The sequence below is a fragment of the Cynocephalus volans genome, chromosome 12 (assembly GCF_027409185.1).
Source record: "Cynocephalus volans isolate mCynVol1 chromosome 12, mCynVol1.pri, whole genome shotgun sequence".
NCBI lineage: Eukaryota > Metazoa > Chordata > Mammalia > Dermoptera > Cynocephalidae > Cynocephalus > Cynocephalus volans.
Genome location: NC_084471.1, coordinates 98,999,543 through 99,021,247, shown reverse-complemented (window position 1 = coordinate 99,021,247; position 21,705 = coordinate 98,999,543). Strand labels below are relative to the sequence as shown.

Below are 21,705 nucleotides of genomic sequence, written 5' to 3'. Positions count from 1 at the left end.
ACACATCTTTTTTTTTTTTTTTTTTTTTTTTTTTTAAAGCCAGACTGATTCATAGAAACTCCTTTAAAACAGCGAAAAGAAACCGCCCATCACACACCCCAGCACAGCAGCGGAGGAAACTTATAACCTCGGGAGGCAGGTCCCTCCCCTCACTGCGGTCGCATTCCTCCAGGAGAGCGGACCAGGACAGCTGCCAGCTGCCGCCCCTGTCGCTGGGACTCCAGGTAGGACGCTCCGACCCTGCACCTCCTGCCTCCCCGCCTCACCTCGGCTTGGCCTCCCCCTGGCTGTGTCCCTGTCATCCTCTAAGATCGAGTCTCTGAAACCTTTAGCTAAAAGCGGACGCCGAGGCAGCTTTTCCCGGGAAGCTCAGGCGGGGCAGGGGCGTCGCAGGCCCGGGCTCTGAGCCTGCCTTGCAGCCGCCGGGTTCTCGCGCTGCGGATGTGGAGGGAGCAGGGACGTTGGGACGCGCTGGGACGGGACAGTCCCGACGGAGCAAGCACCGCAGACCTTCGAAACGACAGATGGGACGTGCCCGATGTTCTCGGTCCTCCGTTCTGATTCGCGTTGCTTCCGGACTCGGATTATTCCTTTGCTTGTGGGGCATCTGCTGCTGATCACTTTTTGGGGTGAAGGTGACTAGAGACCTGGTTTCGGTTCATTTTTGCCAGTTGCTCTGTCCGCTCACTGCTGTTTAAGTCATTTTTCTCCTCCCAGGATGGGAAGAGGGGGATCGGTGTGTTTAAAGGAAACCGTTAGTGACAGAAAGGGAGAGACAGGCAGGCGGCGTTTCCAGTGACACGTGGGAGGGGTTCGCTGGTGGCCGCAGAGGCCGGCTGTGCGCTCCAGCCCCTTCCCCGCGGGCCAGATGTGGGGGCCGGGGCAGGTGGCAGGAGAAGCAGCTTGGAGGACAGGGTGGGGCCGGGGGCTGCATCTGCTCCTGTAAGAACTGGGGGCATGGCTTTGTGCTTCCACCCCAAACAGCTGCATTTCAGTGCTGGGTGAAAAGATGGCATATCAGAAACGGCAAATGGGTTGTTAGAAAAGTGGGTGTGGGACTTTTCTGCATGGAAGGCAGTGATCGTTTTGGAAGGTCTGTCTTTCCACTCTTTCCCAAACTGCGTTACCAGTGCAGACACTCCTGCTAATCCTGAAATGAACCCCTGAGAAATGAGGCAGGCTGCTTTCTCTATTTATTTTGCCTTTGTTATTTTAGGTGAGCATTTTGGTTGAGTGTCTACCGAGGCGTGGCCCATTTCAACACAGATACTGGTGTATTTTCTCCCCATGTAAACAAGACAAGAGGAGAATGACAGGATTCAGCTTGTCTAATGAAGTTAAGCTTTTCCTTCAGAAATGCGGTAGTTGGGAGAGAAGATTAAAATGCAGTCGGCCCGGATGTGTCGAGCAGGCAACCTCCTTGTAAAACTGCCCCCGGGGAGGATTAAGTCTCTGCAAGGGCAGCTTTCAAGATGAAGGGAACTCGTACATTTCTTCAAATGTTTATTATTTCCAGGTCATGTGGACGTGGATTAGGGAAGCCATTATTAAATTGATAGTGATGGTATCCTATGAAGATAATACAAATCTTCCTTTAGTTCTGTGCGGGTTAAAACGAATAAGTAACATCTAACCAGTCAGTGAATAGAAAACACAGACAGTTCTGGGGGTGTAAACCATCATGAATTGCATTGTTCGTGGAACGTTTTACTTTATACTAGGGTACTTCAAAAAGTTCATAGAAGGATTTGTATTATCCTTTAATTCTATTTTTTCCACGTAATTCTATTTTTCCATGAACTTTTTGAAGTTCCTTCATACTGTAGCTTAATAAATGAGAAAATACGTGCATGTTATTTTCTGGAGTTTGAAGACAATTTAAAAAGCTGTTCTGATTCCTCCTCTCTGCTCTTTCTCTAAGAAGTGGCGGGAGAGTCCCAGAGCTGTGGGAGTTCTTCTGGGACAGTACTGAAATGGGAGGGTTACTTTTTTCCAACTGTTCCCTCCCACCCTCAGAGGCCGGTCCAATTCCATCCAGACTCTGAAGAACCAGGCAGGAGCAGAGTGCTGTCTGGGGCCACAGGACATCCGGTCTGGCACCCTGGTCAGAGGTCCCCCAGGTTTTACACTGGGGGTAAAACTGTCCCGGGAGTTGGCAAAAGGCCAACAAGGACCAGTCCAGAGTAGATGATGTCTTAGAACTTGGCCACCTCCCAGGAGTCGTGGGCAGACCCCTGAGGAAAGGAAAGACATCCCTTTGACAGACCGTGGAAAGAACCTACTATGGCTTCTTCAGTCCTTTCTGCTTCCCTGGAGACCAGATTAGGTCCATCCAGTTCCCAGCCTTGAGAATGGGTTTCATGGAGACCACCCTGGGAATTCAGACCTTCTTGGATTGTTCTGAGTGGCTCTGGGGATTTCAGGGAGTGCTGGACCCACTGGGACCACTGGAAAGAGAGCACCGTCAGAGACCTAGGGAGGCTCATGGATGAGGCAAAACTACATTTCTGTAGCCTCTGCAGAGCCTGATGGGTATATAGCTTAAAAGGGCACAGGGTAAATTAGTTGCATTCCACCCTTCATTTCATTCATGGAATTCTAAATTTGGGAGGAATCTTGTAGATCAATTTCATTTCTTCTCCTACCATATGGGAAAATCTAATTTTTATACTGTCCCAAGGAGGTGGTCATCTTACAGCTCCTTAAAGCTTCCAGGTGGGGAGCTTAGTACCTCAAAGTGCACTTCCGTGCTCATCCCTTTTTGCTGAACAGCTCTAATTATTAGAGTTCCTTAAACTGAGCAAAATCAGCTTCCCTATAACTTCCTGGTTCTGCAGGCCTGGAACAACCCAGAAAATATCTATTTTGGTTTTGTTGTTGCACTTGACCTTAATTTAATATTTAATGAATACAACTTGAGGATCTGCTTTGCAATTTCTTCTTCTTCTTCTTCTTCTTCTTTTTTTTTTTTGCCTAAGATTCAGAAAAAGCAGGGAGCATTTGTGGAGCTTTGACACTATGAACATAGTCAACCATGTCCGCATGATTTGATGCTGAGGTATTTCATTTTCTAAACACATGAATATGGTTCTTTCTTTACCTTACCACAGATATATATGTAACTGTCCAATACAAAAGCTCACAGACACTTGGGACTCTCAGACGTACATACTCAGTGAGACACACCTAGTACTGCTACCTACCAGGTCATGGTTAAATCAATCCAATACCAGAAACACAGGCTTCTACCTGGACCTTTTGGGGCTTGTTCCACAACTTGGTCCATAGTTCACGTAGCCCACGCCTGTACACTGTTACCAGCTGTCATGGTCACTGTCAGGAACAGGCTGCCAATCACATGTAGCCTCCGTCTAATTGCTGGCTGGCAATCTGGGTATCAATCCCTTGAGAAGAGCTCATAATTCTTCACCAGTGAAGAACTGGAATTTTCTGATGTAAGCTTCCCTTTTCCAATATTCTTCTCAGTTCCGCCCAGATAACCCTGAATTTCTGGACTGTACTTGCTATTTAGTAATCAAGGAAGCCCAAATACAGTTCCAGTTAGGGGTTTACCTGAATTTCCAACACGTCATTCCCAACACACGCATCCACCCTTTATAAAACTTCAGTCGCTGGTGCCCTAACTGGTAAAACCATTTCCCTCAATCAATTTAACTGGGAAAGTCACGGATATTGAAGCATAAAGATAAAAACAGAAACACTTGTGGGGATTGCCGCCTCTTTCTCTTCCTTTTTAACAGAATACTTGGGCCAACCTTTTCTTCCCTGTTGTGGAGGTGACATTTCCCTGGAACTGCAATGGACTCCTCTGCTGTTGGTGCTACTGGCCTTATGTGGCTGTGTCAGTTTTTGTGTTTCCTAAGCCTGTTTTAGGAATTCTTCCTTTAATCAGGGTAGTTAAAATAAAGAATAGAGCCCTTTTGGCTCAGGTTGAAACGATGGCATGAATCGTGGGGTAGGATGGTTTAACAGGGAGACAGAGGGCTGTGCTCCTGTCCTGACTCTGCACCAGTCTCCTCACTTGAGGAAATTGAACTTGGTGGTCCCCAAGGCCTCTCAGAGCTCCGAAATTCTAAGACCCACCATTCCCATTCTGAGAAATCCCTTGGGCTTATGCCAACAGCTAGTTTCATCCATAAAAATTGGTAGAAAAGTGAAATAAGGCAACATATTGTGTTGAAACAAGCATTTCACAGCGCCCTGAGGATGCAGGCAGCTTCCTCTGCCCCGTCTACTCATGGACTCCTCAGGCTCGGTGTTCAGAGAACTCACCAGCAGAGAGCCCTGAGCATTCGCCCAGCACTTGGAAGAAAAGGAAGAGGTTTGATTCATTAAATATAAAGGCTGCCAGCTCACAGGAGGAGGGGCAGGCTATCTAAGCCTGTTAAGACATTGACAACAGCAAGGAATTCGCCAGGAAGGCAATCGGGCTCAGGGAGAAACAGAGCTGGTCCTGGGAAAGAAACTCCACCCTATTCTCAAGGAGACCCTGCAGCATGAGGGTGTGGCTGTGCAGGTGTGGATGGGAGCGAAGGAGGAACAAACTGAGAGCAGGAAAGGGAAGTTTCCAGGAGCACCAGAGGAAAGGGAGGAAGAGCAGGTGGGCCTGTGTATTGGGCGAGGAGGCAAACAGAAAGGCCTAGAAGAAGGAGAAAGAGCTCAGTGACAGAGAAAGACAGGGAGAAGGCAAAAGAGCCAGGGGGAGGTGCCACCTTCTTACCCTCTGTTTTGGGGCCCCTCCACCCTCATGTTTCAGGACAGTCTTAGGTCAAAATTCTGTTCTTTTCCCCTGTGAAGCACTTTTGTTGTTCAGGCCACATCTTGTTTTTTTCAGTATGGTCAATACATCCTTGGTCTCATTGGAGTTTCCATTAAATGTTTGTGCCAAAAAGGCTGTGACCTCCCTCAGTATTTCCCCTCTTTCAGGTCAGATCAGAGCTGAGAGCAATGAGGTCCTTGATCCTTAGACCTCTTCTTTCAAATAATCAGAGCCCTCTGCAGGGGGCTGGAGAAGGGGAATTGGAGGGAGGTGTGCTATCCTGAAACAATGAGTTTTGGGCAAGCTGGTGTGTCACCCTGATCTCAGAGAAAGAGTTCTGAAGGTGAGACCCAGAGCTTCCCTTTGCTGATTCTTGTATTCTCCATGCTTGGCGGGGAGGGGACTCCTATGTTGCAGGTGGGGTGCAGGACTGCGTGTTGGAAGCTTGTCTCGAGGTTGAGCAGGGAGGGGATCTGGTTCTGGCCTTTGGTCACCCTGCAGGCTGGATGGGCCTTCAGCAATACGACAGCAGTGGCTTTGAAAGACCCTTTGTTTTTTCCCATTGGCACTGTTTTGAGGGGCTGTGCTACCCTCTGATTAACTTGGAGGTGGTGAGAGAAACCGAGTGAAGAGTAGGTCTGGCAGAAGTCCTAGAACTTCTGCCCAGCCCTAAGACGAAAGATAGCAGAGAGAAAATCCTGCTGCACTGGAAGAGCCCTGGACTGGGGGGCGCCTCTGGCCGGGCCGGGCTGGGCCTGCTGCTGCCCTCTACCGGGCCGGCCACGCCTTGCTTTTTTTCCTGAACCCTAGTTTTCATCTTGGCAACCTCTCCCTTGAAGACATTTTGGCTGCCAGAATACTCCTCCTTTGTCTCCTCACCCAGGGGACATCGCCGATCACTTGACCAGCTGCGTCTGGGGGCGTGGGCTGGGCTCAGGCTTCACGGCCCAGGTCAGGCTCAGCTTTTGCAGATGTTGCCCAGATCCACCCCCTCCCCAGACACAAAGGAGGACAAGCGGAAGTAAGAGAGAGGCTGTTCTCCTTGGGAGCATTTGCAAAAACAATATTCAGCTACTTGTTTGCCTTTAGCTTAGTTATTGGCCCTCGTATTCTGCCAGAGAAGCTTAAAGCCCGTTTCACCGGCCCAAGCCTCTCATTTTACACAAAGAAATGAAAATAATAACCAACAGCCACATAGACCTTGCATCTGTGTTGAGCACGAGCCCTGGATCCTCACACTAACCCCATGAGGTGTGTAGGTCCCAGCTGAGTGTGGAGTCAGCAGCCGAGCCTAGAATGTGTGCTCCTTACGGCTCTGAGTTCTGCCTCTCTAGGAGTCACTGGACAGAAAGGTCCTGCAGCTTTTCCGAAGTAGGAGGTTAGTCAGAGGCAGAATTTTTATGAGGAGCTGGTTCTCCAGTACGTAGGTTCTTTCTTTCTCTCTCCCTCCCTCCCTTCCTTCTTGTAAATAACATGCCTGCCCCTTACCCCGACCCCACCCCCTGGCTCCTCGTGCGAGTCTATACTAGTCTATACCAATGCCAGATAAACACTACTTTTTCCATAATAACTCCCATCATTTGACAGCCTACACTTGACATGTGCAGTCTTCTTTTCCCCAGAACTATGAAAAAGTCGCTGTTTTCCCTGGAGCATGATGACCCCTGTTGCTTTTGCTGCTTGATTGCTGATGTTTCTCCTGGTCATAAAAATTGCTCTGTACTTAAATACATCAGACCCTAGTATGATATGCACATGGTGAAGGTCGACCTGAAGTTCTTTCCTTTCACAGCAAGCATCAGACAGCCAGAGGCAGGAGGAAATGGACCTTTAGGATCCTCTTTCTCCCCATGTTTCCCACGGAGAAATTAATGCCCCCTTCTCCCACCCCTAGGTAAAAACAATATTGAGAATGGAAAAGTACACTTGACATAAAACAACAATAACAATGGCCAGTAAAGCTCATCCCAGGTCTCATCCACTCAGCCTTCCTTTAATCCCAGGCTTTTCCCCCTCCAGATACATCCTTTATGGCTGCTCCCAAAAGAGAGTATTTCCTTTTCTGCTTTTGCGTTTCATGGACATCCATTTTCCAACCAAAATGATCCTCAGTGGGAAAGAAACACATCAAAATCAAACGGACAGAAACAAAGCGATCCTGACGGGTAGAGGATAGACAGGCTTTGGTGCCACTCGATGCAGTGTCCTTAGGAGGAAGAGGCAGTTTTGTGTGTCATACTGAGGGAGCCAGGGCAGAGACACGGCTGACTCATGGAGGTCATATGACCAGGCATGGCTGTGCTTTTCATTTTTCCTCGTGCCTGAGAAGATGCGTCAAATCTTTGGTCAGATGGTGTGAGAAAGTTTTTTTCAACGTTTACAGTTATCCAGAAAGAGATGAGAATTTCACTGTTGGGAAAACAAGAGTCAATGACAGTCAGAGGAGCGTCTAGCAGTAGAGACATCTTAGGACCGTGTTATGACTTGACCGAGATTTGGGGATTTAAGGTGAAGGCCTCTGGCGAATTCTTAGTTAATCTGGTAGTCCCGTGGCAAAGGTAATCATTCTAGAAGGAGGAAACATTAGTGTAGTTGGTAACTTCGTGAGCAGAACTAAGACTGTTGGTGGCTCTTGCTAAGAGCAGACTGCGTTGCAGAAGGACCTTTTTAATGGGGAGGGGTGGGTCTTGGTAGGTAGTGAACTGTCCATGACTAGAGGAGTTTAAGCGTGGTTTAGGTTGTTTCTTGGTGTAGATTTGTAGATGAGTTTCATGTTTTGGGGAGGAATTTTAAAGCCCTTCTGTCCAGAGATTCTGTAATTCAAAGCAGTAGGTAGAAAAGTTAAATCTGCAGACAAATTAGTGTTTAGAAATTTAAGATATCTTCTTTGTATTCACTTATGTCCTGTTGAACAAAGGGCAACATACACACCTATACTCTTGTATATAAAAATGTCAGAGGTACTCAGGAAATAATCTTGTGTTTAGATAAGTGTTTATATGGAAATATATAACAAAGTTTGCATATGATAAGATACTCATTATATATTTGTAGTAATGTAGTAATGTATTAATAATTTCTAAAAATAATAAAGGACTAAAGTTCATATATGTAAAAGAAGGAAGGGAAATATTTTTTCTCTGTGTTTATTACGAAGCCTTTAGTCACTCTGAAATTGATTATGTTTCCATAGAGAAGAAAATATTGCCTGCCTTAATTCGTTTATTTGCTCATTGAATAGATATTTATTTGGTATCTGTCATAGACAAGACTCTCCCTTAATGGACTTAATATCTTAAGGGTAGGGGAGACAAACGCATCCATAAATAACTCTTCCTAGGCAGGCTGTCATTGGTGGTTTTAATAAACATTAAAGGATAAAACACAACAGGGAGAAAAAGACTGCTTCTGACCTATGTATGTGGGAAGGCTTCTTAGAGGTGGCAGGATTTGAGCTTGGTTGAAAAGAATTTAATAGGTAGTTACTAGAGGAAGGACACAAAATCGGGGATTTTATTTTTGGAAACCAAATTCCTAGGAGGTGTCTGGAGCCTCTTTCCTGGTGACTGGTGGTGGTAGTGGTGGGGGGAGTGTGGAGGCTTTTGAGCAGGGGAGTGACATGGGCAGATAACCTCGTGGCAGTGGAGAAGATATATTAGAGGGGGGCATGGGCGAGGCTGGTGCCATGGTCCAGCTCGGACCTGAACTGGATGGTGGCAGGAGGAGTGGAGCGTAAGGAACGGACTCAAGATTAATAATGACCGAGAAACTCACATCCTGACTGGTATGTTTCGGGCAACAAAGCTGGGATGAGAGGAAGCGGGGGAGACAGGGAATTTGGCAGCTGGCTACTGTTGCTCTCTTTTCCCCAGAAAAGCCTGGGCTATCTTCGTCTATTGGGGAAATGCTTATACTGGCTTCAGCTAGCCAGATGGACCCACAGGCCCTTCAGAAAGCCCCATTGCAATGCCTCCCCATCTCATAGACAACGTCTCCACTCTGCCTTTCATCTGGGAGAATCTCACCCACTCTTGAATGAATCATGGAAATCTGAGCCCTGCAGGACGCCCCCACTGTTCACACAGTCCCCAGTCTGGGTTTCTGAGCCCCCAGGGTCAGGCAAACTCTTAGTGATTCAAGCCACTGGATTTCCACCACTTCCTCTGTGGGAGAAGTGGGTTTTGGGTTGCTCTGTTCTACTGTATGGCTCCCAAGTATTGAGCCTTAGACCACCCATAAAGGACTACTTCCCGCAGCCTCCTCTGGCAGTTCAATAAACACACAGACTTCAAGGCAGGGAGAAGTTATCTGACCCCTAGTTTGGCAATCCTGGAGCCAAATTATGTGCATCTGAACTTCCCTGCTGTTCCTTAGAAGTCAATTACTGTATTCTCAAAGTGTCTGCAGAATGAGTCCCCCATTAGAAAAGGAAACGCTCTCACAGGGCCTGATGAATTCCTCGCTGGTCAGAGCACCCTAGAAGCGTTAGGCTACTGAACAAAGACAAAGAAGCGTCTCAGGGCCCTGTTCCTTTAATTCTTTCACTTTGTGGCAGGGGCAGGGGGCAGGTATAAGAGGGAGGTAAGAACCAAAACAGATCTACGTGGATGGAGACAACTGAAGGGGATGGTTACCTCCCTCAATCTCCCCTCCCTTGTTATTTAGTCATTTACAGCTACGGGTCACCAGAAATTGTAACCCTCAGGGTCATTTCCACTCACTGTTCATACATTTTCTGTTAGCAAAGAACTTCATGCCAATTCAGAAGGGTCCGTGGTGGTGAGGCTTGCACTGGAGACAGGAGCACGGAGACCGCTGCTGTCATGTGGTCTGGGCAATGTGGCAGAAAAGGAGAAAGGGTGGTTAGAAACACAAGATGGCACGTGCGGAAGGGAACTGGCAGGCCTGCCTGTGAGGGCAGAAAGGAGCACAAAAAAGGAATAACAGAGACCTGTGTGTGGCTCCACATCTCTAATCCCTGTTTCTCTTAACAATCGCTTCTCTCTAGAGCCAGCGTTCAAGGCTCTTGTGACTTTCTTAGTTTCGCACCCAGCTCCTGTGCCAAGCACGTGGAGTAGGGTGGACCTCAAAAGAAACCGAGACCAAATGCACGTAGCAAGAGTTTATTGAGCCAATGTGCGGTTGCAGCTGGGGAGACACACAGATCAGGTAGCCCTGAAAATGTGTTTCGAGGAGGGCCAACAGAGCTTAACATTTTATAATCATAAGAAGGGGTAAGGGTCAAAGGAGAGAGAGAGAGAGAGAGGCAGCCCTGCCTAATTACCTCAGCAGGTTTCTATTGCTGCACATGACATATAGATTTAGGATTGTTACTAGGTTACATCCTATAAGCAGGGATCTAGGGTAAGGGTAATAAGAAGTAGTCTAAGTTATTTCATGGCTTTCTGGTCCCATTACGGCTGCTTCTAAGTAAAATGGTCGTATGATAATATGTTCCAGAACAGGTGGACGGGCTTACTGACTCATCCCAGATTTCCCAAGGCACTGTAATTTAGCTGAACTGATGAGAGGAGATTTTTCTTGGCTATCAGTAGGTGAGGCTAAAATGGCAGATCCTGCTCTCCTTAGTGGTGGGTGCAGAAATGTGTCCCTGGCGTCCTGCATAGAATAGTCAGTGGATGTCTGAACTTTTAGTAGCACTGTGAATTGATGACTCTGGTGGCCTAGGATGCGGCATCTAAACACCACAAATAATGTTGTTGTTAAGGGAGTTCCCAAAAACCAGGGACAAACTTTGGGACTGCCCAGTACACCAAATGTTCTGTGAGAAGCAGGCAAGTTGCAGAGCTGTTATTCTCTGCTTCCTGGTTTGAGCTGCCCAGCTGTGACTCGGGGATGGTTTCCACTGGAGAGTGCCAGCCATAGCATTTTAGAGAGGTGCGAGGGAAAAGTCTGTTATCATTTTAGTAAAGCATACTGCTAAGAAAGAAAGCTGTAGCAGCCAGCACTTCCAATGATATACATGCTCAGAAATGGTCTTTTTTTTTTCTTTTACTGCCTTTGTACAAAGCAGGATACACAGTGGGGCAGGGAATGAATCTCCCGGCAAGCTACACTGCAAGAAAGGGGTGGGTGGAACTTTCTAGAGCATGGGATCTTCTGTTCTTGGTGCCCTTTCTATTATTTGGTATTCACCAGACATTCACCCATTTGGTACCACTAATGTTTGTCCATAAAGACCAGAAGGATAGCCTACCCCCAGCTTGAGGGTTTTCCACCTGGGGTGGAGGGTGGGGTCTCTAGTAAAGAGTCTAGGTAACTAGGGATGATCAGCCCAGAAATTTAAGAAGACCGTTCATTCTGTTTCCAGATGTGTTGTGGGAGGGCCATTGAAAATAAAGGTAGCCCCTCTAAGCTGACAGTAGATGATTCTAATAAAACCTGACAAATTTGGGGCAGTGAGAAGATGGAGAAGTTATATGTATTATGCGGTAACTCCAGACATAGCCCCTACTTCTGGCTGGATGTAGCAGCCCAACGTGGAGAGAATATTGTGTGTCTGTGCACTGACACATTTTGCTCCTTTCCGTGGTGAAAAGACATGGCACAATCACAGAAACCTCGGATGAAAGAGGCCTGCTTCTCCGCTTGATTCCTCTGCCCGCCCCTCCAGCCTGCAGCAGGCAGGGGATAAAGAGCAGGTGGGGCCGAGGCTTCCGTGGGAAGTGGGGTCCGGTGGCCAATGTGGAGGGCAGTGGGAGGGCTCATGGGAATGGAGAATGTGGGCGTGGGCAAGAGGGGCGTCAGAGCAGCCCCGGAGACAGAGACAGAAGTTGCTGCTGAGTTCCCAACAGACTGTCAGGGAGGGACCTCAGCATCCACTTGCCTGGCCGCACTCGGTGTATTCTATTCCATTCTTGGCCCCTCAACCACCTCCCACTAGTAGGAGAAGGATGTTTGCATAGCAGAAGCAAAAGGAATAAGAAAGTCATTTAAGGAGCCCAAAGGGAATTAAACATAAGTGCTCGTTATATAATATTCGTAATTCCCTGCAAGTAGCCTCTTTCTTCCCCCATGAGGAACAAGTAGATCAGGATCCGGTGAGGTGTGAATCTTGGGGGTGTCAGGAAGATGAGCTGAGAAGAGAAAACTTTCTCCTGCTCATTCCTGAGGGTGCATTCTTAGTGGTCTCCACACTCAAGGGGCAAAGATTAGACAGAAATGATTTTATACAAACTGCTTTGTGAACTAGATAGATATTACTTGCACTTAACATGGGGCAGCCTGGTGATTAAGAACCTAAGCTGGGTCGACAACAGTTACTGGCTTCATATATGAATAATAATAGTAATAACCACAACCAAAGCAACCCCGTTTTTAGTACCAACACTATAGTAGGTGTTTTGCATATATGATCCAATTTAATCCTCACACTTCCCCGTGCAGTTGGCACTGCAGCCTCCACTTTATATATGGGGAAACTGAGACTGAGAGGTCAAATAACTATGGGATTCTAATTCAACCTCTGTGTGATTCAAAAACCTCTTCTCACTGTGCATTAAAGTCAAGCAGAAAATGGTGGAGGTGTGCAAGAAACGGAGAAAAGCAAAAATGAATTCAAACATGTGGGGAGATTATTAATAGCAGGCATGAGAGCTCCAAGCTCTCCCCCAGGCAGCAGGATAAACTTCATCACTTTTGTCATTCACAGTTAAATTAGACACATTCCTAAAAAATAGCCTGGGTTGGAGGGAAGTGCTCACCCTGGTAAGAGATTGTTGGAGACTGGCAGGGTGGGTGGTGGAAGCCTGTGTCTGCCTCTCACTCCTCACCTGTAGAGAGCAAGGCACCCTGGTGTACATGAGATCATTCTAGATTTTGAGTGCCTGATGAGAAAGTGAGAGGAGATAAAAGGCACCTGAAGTGTTGGAATGATAGTACCAGTGCTCTCTAATAAATACCTGGTGTGGCATAAGAGTGGCTCGAGCACAGTCTAAGCGTCAATTAAATTAGGTGGAGTGAGAGAGAGGGACAATTGCAGGACGTGCTCAGCCACCTCCTCCCTACATGGGGGCATCCACACATGCAGTCTGCCTAGGGTGTGAATAACCTGGTGTGAACCCTTTCCTTCTGATGTCCCTCCGAGCCTGCACTGCGTCGTAGCCCCTGTCTTGGGCATGACAAAGCACTCCTTCTGCAGCCATCATAGATCAGAACAGCCTCCCCCACGTGCATCCTTCACTCTGCCTTTATTTTCTAGGTTTTACAATCATTGGGCTCCCTTCTTCTACTGTGCTGAGATTATGGCTGAACGCCTTTGTTTGTCCATGCACATTCTTAATCAATATTAGTTCCCAAACCTCTTATTCTGTGATTTGCACATTTGCCTGTCTTCTGTATTCAGTCCTGAAGAATTGGAGTTTGTGTAAATGTCATGCACATTTGGTGGTATCTCAAGTGGCACACTTCTCAAGCCCCAGAACTGTCATATTCAGCTGTAGGAAGTGTAGCACGCTGCCCCGGGCCAATAGTAGCATCTCTACCATGAGGCACACACAGCCCAAAGGCTCAGGTGTAGTCTGAACTCAATACTAGTCTGAAATGTTCAATCAGTAGGTGATCAGACCATTAAACTGTAATTAGGTTGCTGTAATTATTGAATACCAAGCAGCATCATAAGAGAAGTTGTGTCTCTCACATTTTATATCTCACCCAGGATCAAATTAGTAGCCTTTTCAGTATGTGGGCATTGAGTAATAGCTGCTATTCTGCAGAAAGCACTCACTTCTACTAAAATGGTTGGGTCAGCAATTTGATGGGAGTGTGGACATTTCTCTAGTGGAAAATGGAAATTTATATAACATTGTTGCACAGAAACTTGGAAAAAAGAATCAAAGTCCTACTTCTGGCCTCAAAAACACAAACAAAATAAAATATGAATAGTTATCATAAAATATTCTCTTTTTTTTGAATAGGTTGTATTAGAGAAATGAGCATATAAATACCTGAGAAGAAGCAAGTATTTTACATTTAGGTATATGTAAATAGATGAGTAGGCACTCAGGTATACAGGGAATTAGGTTAACACGTTGTTTTCAGGAATTCATGATGGAATTGTAATGGTTTTTATTGCAGCTTTTCCTCATTGTAGCAGAAAGCTCACACATGTGGGAAACCTGATTGCCTTACTGTGTCTGAAAGTAATCTTTCTTTCCCTTTTTTTTTCTCTTTTTTTTTTCAGAACTCTCTTCGCTCACGAGTTACCGATAAAGCCAAGATGCTGGTATTACTGGCTGGTATCTTCGTGGTCCACATTGCCACTGTTATTATGTTATTTGTTTCCACCATTGCCAACGTGAGTAATGTTCTTTTGTTCATTCACCCATTGAGAAATTATTTAAATATTTACACTAAGTGCTGCAAAAGAAGTTTAAGCCACAATCCCTGCCCTTTGTGAACTCACAGCTTAGTGGGGGGAAAAAACAAACACACACTCACACTTAAGACAATTAAGTAACAAGAGGATAAAAGCAAGTGTCCATCTGAGGGCTCACACCAGGGCTGAAGGCGTTTAGAGGCTGGAGGGGGGAATGAGGCTTCCTCAGTCTCTAGAGGGGCCTGTCCCACGCAGAGATGGGAGCTTGAGGTGAACTTGGAGGACTGGTGGACGGGCGGACGGGCGGGGTCTCCTAGAGGAAAGAATGTTGAGATGCATTCCAGCTAGGAGTGCTCGTGAAGATGCACGCCTGGGGAGGATAAGCTGTGTTCAGGGGATAATGGGGACCCTTGTGTCTGGAGCAGAACTTCTCTTCCTCCTGGGAACTTTGATTAGAAGGATAGGTGGGAATGAGAGGATGAGAGGATCTGATTACCAGACTGATGAATTTGAGTTTTGAGTAGAGAGTAGCATGTGAAAGTGGAATTTTGCAAGATTGATTTGGTGCCACTGAATTCCCTTGGACAAAACAATGCCAAAATATTGTGGTGATATTATTTTCTCTCTGAACCTTGGGTGACTCTGACCTCTAGTGGTAGTTTACAGCGCCCAATTTGCTTTTATTGTGGTTTTCTCAGGGAAAAACCAAGAAAGCTCCATAGATTTAAAAACCAAGGCTCCACCATTCACTAGGCGGGCAAACGATTGTTCCAGAATTTGTTCAGGTCCCTGTTACAGTTAAAGAATATGAGTTTTAAAGTTCCGATAGAAAAGCCTTGTAAACATTGCGGGTTTGATTACAAGCAGGGCTAAATTTAAGCATAACTGTGGTAAAGACACGGCCCTTGCCCATGTGGCCACCTCCAGATTTTGTGATTTAGCCATTCTGTATGCCAACCCTATGTCTCCCAGATCAACTTCCTCAAAATGTATTATTGGATGCCACAGTGCTGCATATCTGTGAATTAGCCCCTGATATAGGGCTTGGCACCCAGTTGTTTATTGAATGAGGAGCAGGTGATTTCATGTCCTTACCCCTGCTTTTCCAGGATGTGCATTTTGTGTATGTGTGTAGACATGACCCTGCATTTGTTTTCTATTCCAGAAGAATGATTGTTTTTCTTGGGCCAGGCAGGAAGGGATGTGGGTACCCTGGTGAGCCTGGGGGAATGCATTCTGGTCCTTTTCCTGCTTTCAGCTGCCCTACAGTAAAGCTCTAGCTGTACTATTTTAGTATGAAATTACTTTGCATTTTGTGACTAAGTTGGATCCTTCTATTTAGATGAAAGTGGCTTATTGACCACCCAGATTTATTGTTATTTTCCCAGTAGCCCTCATGTTTCTTAGTTGTCCCCAGTTGGACATTTTTCGTAACTATTTTTTTCCTTTTTAGCCAGATCCTTAATGAAGCAATCTTGATAGAGTGTATAAATTGTGCATACTCAAAACCAATTTCCTCATCCAGGCTTTCTGTTTCTTAGAACTTTAGAATTTTAGATCATTTTGATTGAATAACTTCCTTTTTTCAAATCATGAGGAATACAAAGCCCAAAGAGGTAGGTGTTTTTTTCTGGGACACACATTCTTCTCTCTTTTATCTCTTGGGACCTTAACGACTTCAGTTTTAATCAGACCCTATTTCCCCCAAGAGACAGGCTGCTTAGCCAAACTTAGGGGTCTTGATTAAGATTTGGTCTTGACACAAGCTAACTTGTTATTTTCTTTGTCTGTTTCTTTTAAAAGCAGAGGGTTGGTTTTCAATCAACTTTTTCTCTCCTTCTGGTTTCAGGTCTGGGTGGTTTCAAATAGCACAGATGAGTCAGTAGGTCTTTGGAAGAGCTGTATCAACGGCAGCTGCAGTGACTCCCTGCCATATGCCGGTGAAGGTATGTATAAAGATATTGATCCAGTGCGGATGGTTGGTGTGGTCAGGGGAACGTCCAGCCTCTCTGGGTTGCCTAACTCCCTTGCCGTCCTCGCTTTGTGTCCACAGATGCCCTCAAGTCGGTGCAGGCCTTCATGATCCTCTCCGTCATCTTCTCCGTCATCTCCCTTGTGGTCTTTGTGTTCCAGCTCTTCACCATGGAGAAAGGAAACCGCTTCTTCCTCTCGGGGGCCGTCACGCTGGTGTGCTGTAAGTATCTCAGGGGCAGACACCAGTGGACGCAGGAGAAGCTTTTAAGTAGGTCTTACTATGGGTGCTCCTGGAAATTTGAACAGATTAGCATATAGCTCAATGAAACTGCCTTGTACAATTTCATTTGTTCTCTTGCGGAGAACCTTGGATTGCTGCATGGATTAAGAACCCTCATCTGCTTCATTGTTTAAAACTAGTGCTGCCGGGCAGCTACCAAGAGAAGGGGGCACACCTGTCAGTAGCACTTGTATACAAGGCCCTCGAAGAAGATGGGAAGGCGGGAGTCCTTGGAAAGGTGAAACCACTGCCACAATGCACGCGACTATTGCCATTCTCACCCTCCTGCCATTCTTCCCAAATATGCCCAGTCTGGCGGAAGGTCGTGTTTTTTGCCTCCCTGCACAGCCCGCCTAGACATGCTGGGGTCCAGACAGGAAAGCTGGGTGGCGGGCATGATGTTCTGTGTTTGACTTTACACCTGCAGCTATGCAAACCAGGCAGATAGGAGAGCCTGGGCACCTTTCCTTTATCCACACAACCCCCAAGCTCAGTCCAGGGCGAAGCCACAGAATGACTGTTTAGGGACAAACAACTAAAGTTCATTTTCCCATTGCCAGTGAGAGAAATAGAACCTTTTTAAAACCATGGAAGCTTTTTTCTTGGTATTCATGTTAAGGACCACTCCACCCTTCCCCGCTGCAGGGCTGTGCATCTTGATCGGGGTGTCCATCTACACGCACCACTATGCCGGCGGTTCCAGAGACGAGTACCAGTCCAGCCACCATGGCTACTGCTTCATCCTGAGTTGGATCTGCTTCTGCTTCAGCTTCATCATCGGCATTCTCTACCTGGTCCTGAGGAAGAAATAGTGCTGAACACGTTTAGGGGGTCTGGGGGGTGGGGAGGAGGAAGTGGTCGAATCGGGAGGGAGGTGCAAGTTGCTGTGCAGGAAAAGCCGAGAGAGGGGAGGGTGCGGGGAGGGGGAAGGAAGGGTGGGAGAGGCCAAAACCCAAACCATTGCTGAGGAGATTCTCTGCTGTCGAGGCCCTGCCCTCGGGAGGAAGCTGGCGGCTAGTTCTTTGATGCTACCTTGATGCAGGCCAGAGAGCCTCCCTCAGCCACAGCCATGGCCCCAGCCGTTCTCAGTTCCACCCACTGCATGGGGCCCCACCAGCTGCCACAACACGGGCTCCAATTCTGAGTGCCAATTCCGGGTCATGCACTGAGGCCCACAGACCCGGTGCAATAGGTGAAAGTAGTGGTACAAGCTCCGGCAGGAGCAGATACTGTCTTTGTGATGAATGTGCGGAGCCTGGAAGCTACCCCGCCCTCTGACCCAAAGCAAAACATCTCATTCCAGTCTGCAGTGCCTACAGGAGGGCTTTGGCCAGCCAGCCACTGTCCCTCTTCAAAACAGATATTTAGCTCAGTGGAATTCAGTGGCATTTGTGACAAAAACGGGAGAAAGAGAGATAGTTTGTAAGGCCAAGTTGGGGGGGTTAGCTGAACCAAGAGAGAGAACTTTTCACAATGGAAGGCCTGGGGATGGTGAGACCTCACATGCTGTCCCTCATGGAGACCTCCTGTCATGGACTTTGCTAGGCCTCTCGCTTAAAGCCAACACAGCTCTTCTGAAGTTTCTCCAAAGCCACTCGCTCATGAGCAACTCAGTGGTGAAAGCGGCACACAGACTGGGATCAAGGGGCAGTCTTGCAGCAATGCTATATTAGGGTTATGTTTTTAGGATTCTCCTCAATGCGGTCAATGTTCCTTTTAAGTATATAATGGGAGAGAGATGGCCGTGGTTCTCCTTAACACAATCCTCTTACTCTTCCTCTAACCTGTAAACTTTCGAGGAAATCTGTCTAATTATCCATACCTTCTAGGCTCGGTGGTAGCGCTAGCTTTGACACTGGCTGGAGTGGTCACCTCTCCGAAGCCCTGCCTATTCTACTTCCCAGGCAAGGCATGGCAGTTCTGGAAGCTAATTAAAACACACAGAAACCAGAACCAAGCATCAGGTCCTTGGCTGAAAGGTGCTATAATCTGAAACATTAAGCATACTGTATTCTAGCCATGATAAGAACAAAGTGCCTGCACTCCCAGGGAAATAAGAGAGTCCATGAGATAAATAACAATGTAGGCAATGGCAGATATTTTCTTTTTACAAAAAGCAAAAACTCTTGTGGTACCTAGTCAGATGGTAGGTGAGCTGTCCGCTGCCACAGGAGCGTTTCTAGATAGGACCTAGAGGTAGTATGTTATTCCTGGTTAAGCAGGCATCGCTCTGCTCTGGAGCAGCTACTTCAAGCCATCTCAGATTCTGCCTAAAGGGCTTTATTTTTTTTTGGAGAGAAAGACCTTTCCTTTTTCACCCTGAGAAGAACTATCCCAGGGAGAATCTGAGACATCTTGCCCACTTTCCTTCTTCTGGCTTTTTCCTCATCCGTTTCTTATATACCTTTCCTTTTTGGGGAGTTTATTATGTCATTATTGCTAGTATTTATGTAAAGGGACTATTACTAAGTATATTTCTCTGTTTTCTCTGGTTAAGGAAACATTGAAGAATGTTGCCACCATATTACCTGGGCTGGGGGAGTGAGATTGGCCAGCAGAAACTGGGGGATGATAAACTTTTCAATTATGGCTTAATTATCACATGATTATAGAAACCTGTCTTATGTGCAGAAATACTTACATATCAGATATATCCAAAAGAGATACTCGCATTTTGTTAAAAAGTTTTACTATGACTGGAGTGAACCATGTATTTCCTTGTCTTTTACTTTTTCTCTGTGACATTTATGTCTCATGTAATTTGCATTACATTGGTGGGTTGTTCTAGTACTGTATTTGGCTTCTTCGTTAATAGATTATTTCATATATCATAATTGTAAATATTTTGATACAAATGTTTATAACACTAGGGATATATAAAGAGATTCTGATTCCCTTCACTGTGTGAATGTTTTCTTTCTTTTTCGGATAATAGCAACATTTAACCTTCACTCAGTTTCCTATCAGTTTGATTTGGACAATGTGACATTTATTTGAGACAGTAAGCTACCACCCTGGTAATATATTAGGCATTTCTATAACAACTCTTTCAAGCAACTGAATGTTATTAAGTATAGTTTTATCTTGCTTTAATTAAACCTCTGGCAAACAATGGAACTTCACAAGAGTATATATTAGAGAAAAGTTATGATCTTTAATCAGAATGGCTTATGATATTAAGAGCTAAGAACCTTGTAAAGTTTCCTTGAAATAGCCAGCTCCTCTAGTGTGTCTTCAGGATATACAGTGATTCACAAAGGAGGCATCACACACATTGGTAGGAGCCCATTCATTGCATAAGCTGGGGCATACCTGCGTGGGCTCTGTGAGAGGAGGGAAGCCTCACTACCTACCCTGTGAGCAATTAAGGACTGACATCAGCATGGAAGGGCAAGGTAGATACTGTGTATCCAGAGTCAGGTCGACACCAATACGATATGAATGATTTTAATGAGGAGTAGGCAAACTTCCAGTTCCCTCTGGTCTTGGCTGCAGTAATGCACAGAGTAATGTACCAGAAATAACAAAGGAACTTGAAAATAAAACTTAAACATACTTTAAATCAATTAATCAAATTGCACGGATTCATGATGCCTTCTCAGCGGCCTATATATTTTCTTAGATTGCTTCTGGAATGCCATCATAAGAGGGCGACTTTCCTCCCCCCTTACCTCTCCCAGGGATTCTTTCCCCCATGATATATATCCAGTCATGGGTCAAACCTCCAGACCTTCCCTCTGACCCTTCCCCTGAGAGGTCTTCAGTCAGAATCTCCAACAAACCCCCAGCCTTGCCCAAGGTGTCCTCTCCTGCCAACATGGTGTCGTCCTCTCAAAAACCTGGATGGTGAAAGGTGGTTATTATTTAGGATTCTCTAGAAAAAACAGAACCAATAGAATGTGTATGTATATAGAAAAGATTTGTTTCAAGGAATTGGCTTGTGTGCTTATAGAGACAGGCAAGTCCAAAATCTGCAGGATGGGCTGACAGGCTGGAGACTCAGGCATGAGCCGACCCTGTCTGCTGGAGAATTATCTCTTGCTCAGGGGAGGTTAATCTTTTGTTCTATTCAGGCCTTCAACTGATTGGATGATGCCCTCCTACATTATGGAAGACAATCTGCCTTACTCATAGCCCACCAATTTAAATGTTAACCTCATCCATAAACACCTTTGAAACATCCAGAATAATGTTTGGCCACATATCTGGGCACCGTGGCCCGGTCAAGTTGACACATAAATTAACTATCACGGGGGGAACATTCTTATCAAGGATAAAGCACCAGCTTACTAAACATTTTCAGGAATGATTTTAAAAAAGCTTAAACAGTGGAAAACTTTGTGTACTGTTTATATTTAGCTCTTCTAAGTAGTGAAATAGCTCTTTTAAGTAGTTATCTTGCAAGATGTGGTTGGATATCCCGTGAAAGGACAGAAAGTTACCAAACTCTCTTTTATAGAAGAACTTAATAAATGTTTGTGGAATTAAATGTCTTAGATAGATTCAAATTGAATTAAAGTGGGTAAGTAAATATTCTTAGGTGAAATTGGCCCAACTTATGAGTAAAGAGAAGGTAAACTACAGAGCTCTACGTTACTACTCAGGACTGGGACCCACAGGTAAATGAACTCACTTATCCATCAAGGTGATCAACTTGAGGTAACAAATGGTTAATAGACAAGTATAACAGTCTGCCTTGGACTCAGCCACAACGCCCCTGCACAATACCCCACTGGCTTTCAGGTACAGAAAAAAAAAAAAAATTCAGAAAGGCCTTGAAAGAAGGCATATGAAAACTAAAAGGATATTGAGCAGGACTCCTTATCTGAACAGAAGAAGCAGCTCTCCTACGTTCACTAAGAAATTGCCAGAATATAACAAAATTCAGATAAAATGCCCTAACAGAAAATGTTTAAATGCATCCAAGGAAGGGCTAGATATTGTGGAACAGAATAAGGGGAAAGGGTAGGGTGGTAGGAGGCAGGATGAGAAGAAAACTTGCTGGAGATGTTGGAGTCGATTCTGAGGAGGATCTAAATATGTTAAAGACCTGCTTGCAGTCTGGAGAACACAACTGCCAGAGCACACAGCAAGTGGGGAAGGAGGTACTCTGATTGTGTGGGGCCCAAGGAAAGGAGGGTTTTGGAGTCCCACTTGGCCTTGTTTCTGTGAGGGAGACATATGGAGTCTACTCCTGAGGCAGGGGGATGACCATTAAGACAAATATGAATAAATTACTGAGTGCTAGGTGCTGCACCTAGATGCTGCTGCAATGGGAGGGGAATCAGACACATTTCCTGTCTAGTTCCAGTTTACAGAGTAGCTTGGGGATAG

General features: G+C 45.9%; 1 protein-coding gene across 1 annotated transcript; it reads left to right on the top strand.

Moving 5' to 3' along the window:
- The first annotated feature begins 82 nt into the window (after positions 1-82).
- EMP1 (epithelial membrane protein 1) lies at positions 83-19,269 on the top strand. The gene is made up of 5 exons (XM_063075308.1): positions 83-224; positions 13,983-14,096; positions 15,967-16,063; positions 16,171-16,311; positions 17,017-19,269. Exons 2-5 carry the CDS (start codon positions 14,019-14,021, stop codon positions 17,181-17,183), a joined length of 483 nt encoding a protein of 160 aa, XP_062931378.1. The 5' UTR covers positions 83-224; positions 13,983-14,018; the 3' UTR covers positions 17,184-19,269.
- Positions 19,270-21,705: the final 2,436 nt, after the last annotated feature.

Excerpts from the sequence above, each read along its gene's own strand:
- EMP1 (XM_063075308.1), top strand. The coding sequence starts at position 14,019 with ATGCTGGTATTACTGGCTGGTATCTTCGTGGTCCACATTGCCACTGTT. Across the intron at positions 14,097-15,966 it reads TTGTTTCCACCATTGCCAAC|GTCTGGGTGGTTTCAAATAG; the intron begins GTGAGTAATGTT and ends TTCTGGTTTCAG. Across the intron at positions 16,312-17,016 it reads GGCCGTCACGCTGGTGTGCT|GGCTGTGCATCTTGATCGGG; the intron begins GTAAGTATCTCA and ends TCCCCGCTGCAG.